Consider the following 11,015-nt stretch of genomic DNA (forward strand, 5'->3'; position numbering starts at 1 on the left):
TGTTTTTCCGTACCTCCCCCAATACGTGCGCTAGTTCTTCCAGGGAGCGGGTATCACCATACATCGTGCCAGAGACTTTAAAAACTGTTTCGTTAGCTCTACAGGAAAACCAATATATAAGATAAACGAACGAAGGCTGGGGAATAATCTTTTATTATGTATGTGTGTGCTTGTATGATGATATGATCAACGTGAATATGGGAAGGTTAATTCTTGGGTGGGTGTATTTAAGGCCTCAAAAATAAAAATGCTTCCTACTTAACCAGAGACCACACTAACAACATCCCATCGTTATCAATACCATACAAATAAGCGAGACGTTCTATAAGAATAACCAATTACTTCCAGGAAATATTTTTACCAATTAATTACAATATCGTTTCCTCACGTGCCTATCATCCTTATTCTAAACACCCATCAGTGTGCAACTTAACTGCTATGTTAGAAGAACGTCAGTCTTCCATGGCGAGACGGATGGGACGAAGCCACTGAGGTGCAGTAAAACTGTGACCGGGTGGAAGCTGATGTAACGCTTCAAGTCTCCATGAATGAAAAAAGGCTTAACCCACCATTGATTTATAAATGGAATATGATCAATCGAACGCTGGCTATGTATTACTGTAATTACTGTACTCCTTCATGACCATGATACAGGAGCAGATACAGGTCCAAATATTCTGTGAAATGAATGAACGTCAACGCTTCTTGAAGGGGAAGTGAACCCTAGTGTAATGGCCGGTTACCCCACAAATGGGAAGAACGCAAGATTTATAACGTAATTTTCATGGAAAGAAAAGGAACGCAATGCAATGTTACAATATACCAGTAATTGAGAGAAACAATGTAATGCTATAGTGTAAGTTACTCTTTAATAATTAAAGAGTAACTTCCATCACCAAGGAGAAGCAGAAGCAGTTATGCTCCAATACACATAACTGACTGTATTAACAGGATGTTTTAATACCTCAGCGCGACTGATAAAAAATAATGCCGGTTCTGACGAAACTGGTGATGCCCGCCGCTGGTGAGCCAAGTCTAGCGAGGCGAGAAAAACTAGTAAACACTCCTCTTCGTATTTGTGTTGCGTCACCATCTAACGTGGAAGACCTTGGGGAAGTACTCATGTTTCACCTGCCCAGTTACTCAGAACACATAATTCAACAAGATTGTTGGTGAATAGTGAAACACAAACTTTTTCGTAATCCGGACAAGTTGTGAAGGGTTAGGATGCACTTTGAAATATTCCTTGATATCTAATTACGTAAATATGTTCATCAGTGCGAACAACCGTAAATACGTATCATACATGCTATCAATCACACACACACACACACACACACACACACACACGGATGAAAAGTGTCGGGTCATCATTCAGTATATGACAACAGCACAACGCGAAGACAAATTAAAGTTCGTACATTTAAACACCTCAGGTACAGCCAACAAAAAAAAAATCGCGCTCCTCGGGTCTGTTGGAACTGGGAATGAGCAAATACCTCAGGCACTCATGGCATGTGTTGGACTGGCATACCCGGGATTTCTAAGCATTTCATCCTGTGTTCTAGAATGAAAGCAGGGCGATAATTTTTGTTGACTGTAAGTACACATAACTAACGCATTTCAGTACAGAGGTTAGAGGATGACGTTCTTCATAGGAGGAGCAAATGTAAAGTATTTAAGATGAAAGAAACATAAGTGGGGAGAGAATAGTGTATCCGGCAGTTGGGAGTGGCGCGGGTATAAGTTATTTGGTTGGTAGTGGCGTGGGTATAAGTTGTTTGGTTGGTAGTGGCGCGGGTATAAGTTATTTGGTTGGTAGTGACGCGGGTATACGTTGTTTGGTTGGTAGTGGCAAGGTTATACGTTGTTTGGTTGGTAGTGGCGCGGGAATATTTTGTTTGGTTGGTAGTGGCGCGGGTATAAGTTGTTTGGTTGACAGTTGCTGGGTTGGCGGAAAAGCGAGAAGAAAACAAGTCGGAGGAATTATCTTGAAGGGAGACTAACAAAAAATACCTCCTCGTCGTCGTCCTCCTTCTCCCTACTTCTAACCCGTACTGTGACCGCTGGCTAGGTCTGCTCTTTTTCATCTATAGTCAATAAAAACAAATAGTGAAAAAGGTTCCTTTCATTCACCATATAAACCTAGGCTAATATTGACGACTAACTCGCCGATGAGTTATTTGTTTTGATGTTTATTTTCTTACTATATTTTCATCATTAAGTTCTGATGATAATCATTTCTTTGGAAAATGATCCGTGTGGTAGATATTTAGGCTATTTGGCGCGCACTACTTTGTCTTTTCGGCGGTAATGTGGCGGTGATGCCTCCTTATCCCTGAATGTAAACAGCCAATCATATAGGATATTTCAAAACACTGTCGCTCTGTCTCGATGCCGTGCTCCGATCGTTGACAGTCGCCAGTTGCCATGCCAGTGTACTCGTATGTTTATGAGCCACACTAATCGGACGGCTGCTCTCAAGTACCCAAAAAACATAAAAGTTATCTATATCATAGTAAGTTCTTTCTATTTATATGCCAGGGGTCCGTAGGGTGGAGCCTCACAGCTAGGAAGTTAGGTAAGGTTTAGGTTTGGTAGGTTTCTTTGGTTAGGTTCTAACAATGTCGCTTGTTTTTCTTATCATCTAATGTTACGTTAAGTTTAATTTTGAAATAACCACTTTTTAACACGTTTGCCAAAACTACGACATTGTCCACAATAAAACACAGTGAAATTGCAGTGTTTTTAAATTCGTTGTCTATGAAAAATCTGCAACGGGTCAATCGTCGATACTTACCCACTTTTTAACCTTGATTTTTATAGCAAATCTCTAGATTCTGAGATAGGAGGCAGCTTATCTCAGAAACTATTGATTTGCGCCAGAAATGAAGGTCAAATTCGTACATAACACATCAAAAACCATCGAAGAAACATGGTTTCATCTTCGATTTCTTTTAGTGGCAACAAATGAAAATTTACCATAAAACTGTGCATGTGTGTGTGTAGTGGTACAGTCGCCAATGTAACCACATTGGTGAGGATTTCCCGTGTACTGTGGATGTTATTCACAAGGACATCCGGTGTAAGTGGATTTATTCTGTTTGCATGACCGAACACCATAAACAAATACTGTACCTCACAACGTAACTTTGTAAATAACCATCAACATGTTTAGATTAAATGCCTAATATTAATGATATCACGTAAAGATTACCCCCGGGCTTCATTCACTTAATGATTAAACACATTAAACACTACCAAAAGAGGATTGATAAGGTTAGGTTAGGTTACATAAGAACATAAGAACATAAGAACATAAGAAAGTGGGATACTGCAGGAGGCCGACTGGCCCATACAGGGCAGATCCCTTTCACACCCATCCCAGCACTTCCATGTGCCTATCCAACTTCGTCTTGAAGCTCCCTAGCGTCCCCGTTAGGTTAGGTTAGGGTGGTTAGTGAATTAAGCTACGGGGCTAATCTTGATGTGATCCCATTATTGTTCACTGTTTCATGGTTTTGCTAAATTTTCATAAAAATAATCACACACACACACACACACACATTTAGACAAAAAATCGAAAAAAAAAATATTGACAACGTTACTAGATCGTCTATTATTCCTGCATTTGGTATAGCTTTGTGGTAAATTTTCACTTGTTTCCACTAAACGAAATCGAAGTTGAAACCATGTTTTTCTTGTGAATATATTTTGTGTTCAAGTTAGATAACTGTGTCATGTGTGTGCGGATTGACGCTTACTGTTCTCTGCTGACCTACTCAACCACTCACCCTCATCTTCCATTTTGGTTATTGCTTGCTTAATTCTTCCATCTTCTTGTTCTTTCTATTTGTATAAATTTTTTCTTTGTGGCTTTGACCCTTAATTTCTCTTTTTTTCTTATTCTTCCTCATCGTCTCTGTTCCTGAATTATATCGCTAGGATCAAAGTATCAGCTCCTGACGTTTAATTGTCAATACAGAGTTGCCGGACATTCTGTTGGCTCAGGCAACACCGCCGCTGTATCATACTCCATGAACCTTAGAGACGCAACTCATGCAAGGTCACTGAGATCATCATGACGTCATTAAGATTACAAGAAGGGGCCTTTATTACTTTCCATTTCATAGATACGAGTTCCCAGGATGAATTACTGAAGAACTAGATGTTTATCCAATTGTACATTATAAGTATATTCTTAAGGCTCTGATGTTGATAGAGAGGTGATGTGGAGAGGTCAATTGCGTAACTCTGACGTCCGTACTGCTTCACGAGCGTTGTGATATTGAAGTGTGGGTGGCAACAGTGACGGACATCGTAATCCGTAACCTTCACTAGTACAGCTTAATTAGCCGATGGATGCGAGCGTCGTCCCACAGCTCCCGGCGGGTGACTATTTAATTTGTCCCCGAGGGGGCTAGTTTATTGGGCATCCCCTTACATCCTGTGCAAGGTGAAGCGCAAAAGCGTTTACAGCGCCCATCTGGGAGGCATGCGTTGTTCATGCTTGCCTTTATGACTCATGCATTAAGGGCGTAAAAGCCTGAAGGGTCATGGGTTTTGTCAGCAAGTAACATAAAGTGACAGAATGATGAGTGTGTGGAGAGAAAATTCCCGGTACAGTTTATCTGTTTATGGCAAAGCGTGGCAGGTCCCTAATAGTGTCAAGTGCCAGGCTATAGGCATTGAAAATATTGAGGGACATACCTTTTAGTGTGATTGTGATAGCGTGTACGTCAGTAGTGTCGGCTTCAAGGAGGACGTCGAGAGGTTGGGCCCCTGGTGCCGGCATGTCGGTGGGGGACGGGGAGGCGGGGGTGGTCTCGTCGGTCCAATAGGGGGCCCTGGTGGAGACAGCTCAGAGACAAGTTTTTTTTATTTTGCCGCTTACAGCGGCTACTTTATTGTGCACCCCACACTCATTCTGTGAGCGGTAGCGCAAAAGGATTACAGAGTAGAGTTTACAACGGGTCATAATAATTAACCCCCGTTGTCAGGATATTATGGCACTGAATGTTACACAGTATTTCAATTACATTATTTGTTTAGTTCTGTACATAAAGGGTAACTTATTCACAACTGCGTGAAAACAGGCGTGTGAGGCAGTATGTCTGGCCTCACACTTTGTTATTCACATTTACGTGAGAAGTATTTGGGTCTGTACATGAGAACTGATATAGTTACTAAGTGCAAAAAAGTGGATACAATCTTAATATGTCGGCTATCTTGCCATTAGAGATGAAGTGTTGTGCCATTTCACACACAGTGTGCTTGGACCTGTCCCTAAAAGGTTCTATCTTCAAACAGTCGAGGACGTAGTGTTCAAGTGTGTGGCCATGTGTGTGGCCATGTGTCTGGCCACACACTTTACATTTAGTTTTGTTTACATCTGCTTGAAGAACTTACTGCCAAAGGTACTTATATCCTAACCTTAATCTAGCGGTTCCAACATCTTGTAATCTAGTGATTTTGTTACTTGCTCCATATACATGTTTCACTTGATACATCTCATCATGGTAAACTATGGATCGACTAGTGCCTGTTTGCACTAGTCTACTTGCGTCAAACTCATCAATAAGTTCTTTCCTAATTACAGTTTTAAGGGTTCTTTTTGACAGACCCAAATTGTATTCAACGGTGTCTTTGTTAGACGCGAGTTTGGCGAGGGCATCAACTCTGTCATGTTTTATGAGGCCTATGTGAGAGGGGATCCACAACAGTTTGACCTTGACACCCCGGTCAACAAGGCACGCATATTTGTGTCTGGCTTCAGAGACAAGAGCGTGACAACCTGATTCGAGGGTGCCAAGGGCAAGTAGTGAGGATAGAGAGTCAGTGATGATGAGACTGTCAGTAACAGTGGTTTCAATGAATTTAATAGCTGTGAGTATGGCAACTAATTCAGTTTGTAGAGTGGATGCTCAGTTGTTAATTCTAACTCCTTTCTCAATTATATTACCGTCAGGTCGAGTCACAACAATAGCACTTCCAGCCCTCCCACAGGCGGTGTTAAGAAATCCATCAGTGTAGATGGTCTGTGTGATATTATCATCAGTCTGTAGAGTGTGTATGTGTTCAAGAGCTCTCAATTTGGCAGTGTGTTGGAGATAAATGCTTTGTATAATTAATTTTTTAGGCGGATATGTCGGTATTGTGATATCGAAGGGAACTGTCCTCCAGGGTGGCAGGAAGCGCTGTTGTGTCTCAATGTACAGGTGGTCTAGTCCAAACATCTTCATATGTGTAGCTGTAGTTCATACATTCTATCAATTTTAAGGAAACAATGTTATCAGGATCACCACGCAGAAGCCTCAGGGCTATCATGAGGTTGACTACAATTATTCTATCTTTAACACTGGGTATACCTAGTTCTTTCCTCATATTAGGTACTTTAGTGCTCATGGGACATCCTAGGATAATTCTGAGGGCTTTATTTTGCATTTTCTCGAGCTTGTCAACGCCTTTCCCTTCACGAAGGACCAGGGCTGGTGCGTGGTAATCTATCAGAGATCTTATATAGCCTAGGTACATTGTTTTAACAATTCTAATATTAGCACCATAGTGCGGGCTGTATCCCGCTACACTTCTAAGAGACATGAGCAGGCGCGGCTTGTGGTGGATGGACAGAATGAGGCACCATGTGTCGTGGTGATGGATGTTGACGTGCGCCGTGATCACCTCCTGGACCTTGACCTTCCCTCCCTGCCTCATCATAACTCACTCCTTGTACGTACCTGGGGCCGAATCAGAATCTGACTCACACACACAAACATTCCTAAATGTAATTACGAGAGCGCGAAAGATGATGTTATGGAGAAGAGGAGCACAGGAACACCTCATTAACTTGGACCGGTGGCTTAGTCCCTGCCGAAGTCTTATTGAACACGCATGATAAAGGAAAGTTTTTGATAGATAAACATAGAGGTTATTATAGTTAAGTATCGTTCATTTATTCTAAGAAACACATAAATAAAAATGGATTTCCTCAAATGAGCCAGGTGGCGATTGTTTTCAGTGGAGTGTTGTCAGCGGCGAGTGTTGTTCGAGTCGAGTATTATCAGTGGCGAGTGTTGTCAGTGGCGAGTGTTGTCAGAGGCAATTGTTGTCAGTGGAGTGTTATCAGCGGCGAGTGTTGTTCGAGTCTAGTATTATCAGTGGCGAGTGTTGTCAGTGGCGAGTGTTGTCAGTGGCGAGTGTTGTCAGAGGCAATTGTTGTCAGTGGAGTGTTATCAGCGGCGAGTGTTGTTCGAGTCGAGTTTTATAAGTGGCGAGTGTTGTCAGTGGCGAGTGTTGTCAGAGGCAATTGTTGTCAGTGGAGTGTTGTCAGCGGCGAGTGTTGTTCGAGTCGAGTTTTGTTAGCGGCGTGTGTTGTCAGTGGCGAATGTTGTTAAAGTCGAATTTTATCTGTGACGAATGTTGTCAGAGGAGATTGTTGTCAGTAGAGTTTTGTCAGCGGCGAATTTTGTCAGCCGCAAGTGTTGTTCGAGTCAAGTTTTGTCACCGGCGAGTGTTGTCAGAAGCGAGTGTTATTTGAATCGAGTTATGACCGATGTGGATGTTGTCAGATGTTTATCCCCGTGATTAACACAGCGGTGGGGACTGTGGAGTATCACCGTCTTAGAACACAGAAGGTAATGTAACACTTGATCAGCTGTACCCTCCTCCTCCCCCTGTAGCAGATTCATTCTTATCCCGTCATCATACGTCCACAACACCATCATCACCACAACACCATCACTATCACAACACCATCACAGAAGAACATAAGAATGGAGGAAACTGCAGCGGGCCAATTGGCCCATACTGGGCAGTCCCGTTTACACCCAACCCCCATTGCTCATATATCCATCCAACCTATGTTTGAAGCTATCCAGCGCATTCGAGTTAATGATGATATTTGGTAACTTGTTCCACTCGTCCACTACTCTATTTCGCGCCTAAATCTAAATTTGTCTAACTTAAAACCATTGCTACGAGTTCGCTCCTGGTTGGATAGTTTGAGTACCTTTGTTATATCACCTTTGTTTACCCTTACTTCCATTTATACGCCTCGATCATATCGCTCTCTCTGCTTGTGGTAGATGATGGTGGAGGTTACACGTGTACGAGAACCTGGTATTGGGACACCCACACTCCCTACTGTCACCATTCTCACCACACCAGCCTTACATAAGAACATAAGAAACATAAGAAAATAAGGAGTCTGCAATAGGCCGGTTTGGCCTGTGCGTGGCAGCTCCTGTCGAGAGTTACTACCACTCTCTATCATCCATGAATCTATCTAGCCTCCTTTTAAAACTTTCCAGCGTTCCAGCACTTACTACAAAGTTGCTAAGTTTGTTCCACTCGTCCACCACCCTATTTGTGAACCAATTCCTTCCTATCTCCCTCCTAAACCTAAACTTATCCAACTTAAATCCGTTGCTACGAGTCCTATCCTGCTCGGATATTATAAGAACTTTATCTATATCCCCTTTATTGATTCCTTTCACCCACTTAAATACTTCTATCATATATCCCCGCACTGTTTCCCTGTTATTCTTCTTCAAGTACAGTCACTATGAAGTGGTCAGCCAAGGGTACTCAAACCCACGTGAGTGATTAAAATTCCACCGGGGTCTCATATCATACGAACCTCCAGAACGCAGAACCTCTTTATAAAACAAATCAATTATAAATTTTAAATCTGTTTCTTTTTGGGGAGCTTGCATGTCATGATTAATGTTTGACTACGATGTTTACGCTCTTACTTTTCGCCATATCTTTTTTTTTTTTTTATATATATAAAGAGGCACCTTCCGACAGTAGACACCAGCATGCTATTTCCTGCGTTAAAGCATTACTAAAAACACTAGCTTTTGGGTGTTATTGTTAGGTACTTGTGTTAGTTCTTAGTGAAATCAATTTTACTAGCACGATTAGTAAGGTTGATATGGATGTGTTCCTATTGATGAATTAAGGTACATTAAATGTGGCATTAGTGCTAATTTTACTGGTAGTGTTAGTAGTAGTAATAATGGTGCTAAAGTGACAGTAGTTGCTCCAGTTATTCTTCCTCTAGCAGTATCAATAATAGCAACAGTAGCTGCAGCAGTACCAGTAGTGGTGTTAGTTGCAATTCAAGATACAGACAATTATTCTTATGACAAACAGGTATTTATATTCCCGGTCCGTGTTATCTTGTCAGTCTTATGTTCGTTGTTTACATTGCAGATCCGTCTCCGCGTGTTGACGCACATGCGGCCGGGCGATTCTGGGGCTAAGGTCGAGGATCATCCACCTACTTACGACGATGTGATGAAGACTGAGGTTCCTCCTCCATCCTACTTCACTGTCATCAGCGAGACAATCAAGCCCGCTGCTACATCCTCGTCTGTGGGGGCGTCCTCGTACACATCCCCAGACACCCCTCCGTCCTACGTGACCTCCGTTAGCGGACAGCTACAGCAGTGCGGCGGCGCAGAGGCCATAGAGTATCTGCAGTGTCCCCCAGAGTACCAAAGCCCCAGGCACCTCCGTAAGATCTCACCCAGAATCTTGCCAACCCTTCACGAAAACAGAGTGCCCACAGATACGGCCGTTACTGCTACTGCCGCAGCTACTGCCGCCGCCACTGCTGCTGCCGCTCTAGCTACGGTCGTTCATCTTGGAGGGGTGGAGGATTCGGAATCGATGGAGGATCCCATCAGAGGTCCCATCGTGAGACACCTCAGGTCGACGACGATAGCCACGCTGGATGTGTCCTCGTCTGAGGAGGTCTCGGCCGAGCCCTCCATCTCCTCTACAGTAACAAGAGATGTCTTAAACCAAAATTGCGAAATTGATCTTCAAGCACCATCTTCCGTGCCAAGTTTTCCATAATTATCTGTAAACAAAATATCTTATCGAATTTAATATATTGCGGGTGATAAACAATGTACAAATCTCACGAATGTTGCGACCATGTACAAATGGGCCCTACTCATTATCGTATAGTCAGACGCTCAATGGCAATCTTGTTACCATATAACCTTAAGATTATATTATTAATATATGTGCCTATGCTATTTCACTTTTTCGCCTTTAAAAGTGAAAAGTCAAGCAAATATTCCTATATGTGATATGTATGTTAAAATATATATTATCTATTTTAGCTTATTACAATATTTGTTACATTACAAAAAATATTATGTAAAGATGAGATGTCTTATTGTCCATGCTAACTCTATATCATTATTAGTACCATGTTAATTACTTACTCTGTATAAACTGCAAACATGGCGTGACCCACAGTACAGTATTGTGAGAACATCTGGAAAGTCTGCAACAGCTATTATGTCTGCTGCAATTAACAATTTTGACGTTAGATGTATTATGTGAGGAAAGAGAGCAGGAATTATATTATTTTCACTAATAATGAATACTCGGTTGAGTACCCGGCGTTGTCCGGGTTTATTTTTGAAGGTCAGCTCACAGTCTATGCCCGAGACTACACTACATCCACTACAGTGACTACACTATGCACTATCATCTACATTACATCCACTACACTCAAATAATGTATACACACTGCCTTACAGATATCAGTGGAGATCGCGTGAATGTTTGTGGGAGACCTCGCTCATCAACAAGTAAGGACAATGTCATAGAAGCATTGCCAGCGATCTCCAAAACTGTGATAAAAAAACTGTAAGGACTCATCTAATGTATATTCGTGAAGTTGCAGAAACGAAAGAAGTGTTGTTGATAATCTATTTGAAAACAATACAACGTATGATTGGCTCAAAGGTATAGAAAAGACGAAGAAAGACCCATTACTGATATAACAGACCATAATCTATTACAAATACATTGCTGACTAAATGTTGCTGAAACACCCAAAAGAGGAGATTGGGAAGAAATGGACTTGCAAAACAATGAAGAATCTCTCAACATATTTACCAAGGAAGTAGAGGATGTAGTAGAGAAAGGTGACCGCCAAAGCAGAATAATGAAAGAGGAGGCAGATGACAAAAAATAATACAATGAAATTT

The 11,015-nt window shown here is 41.9% G+C and overlaps 1 protein-coding gene across 2 annotated transcripts in view; it reads left to right on the forward strand.

Annotated features, from left to right (window-relative positions):
* LOC121862397 overlaps window positions 1-10,178 on the forward strand; it is a 67,460-nt gene extending 57,282 nt beyond the window's left edge. For both annotated transcript variants that reach the window (XM_042360661.1, XM_042360662.1), the window contains exon 3: window positions 9,217-10,178. In XM_042360661.1, the coding sequence (XP_042216595.1) occupies window positions 9,217-9,864 (648 nt within the window). In that variant the 3' untranslated portion in view covers window positions 9,865-10,178. The remainder of the gene's footprint in view (window positions 1-9,216) is intronic.
* Window positions 10,179-11,015: the final 837 nt, after the last annotated feature.

Source organism: Homarus americanus, unplaced genomic scaffold (assembly GCF_018991925.1).
Source record: "Homarus americanus isolate GMGI-L3 unplaced genomic scaffold, GMGI_Hamer_2.0 scaffold31037, whole genome shotgun sequence".
NCBI lineage: Eukaryota > Metazoa > Arthropoda > Malacostraca > Decapoda > Nephropidae > Homarus > Homarus americanus.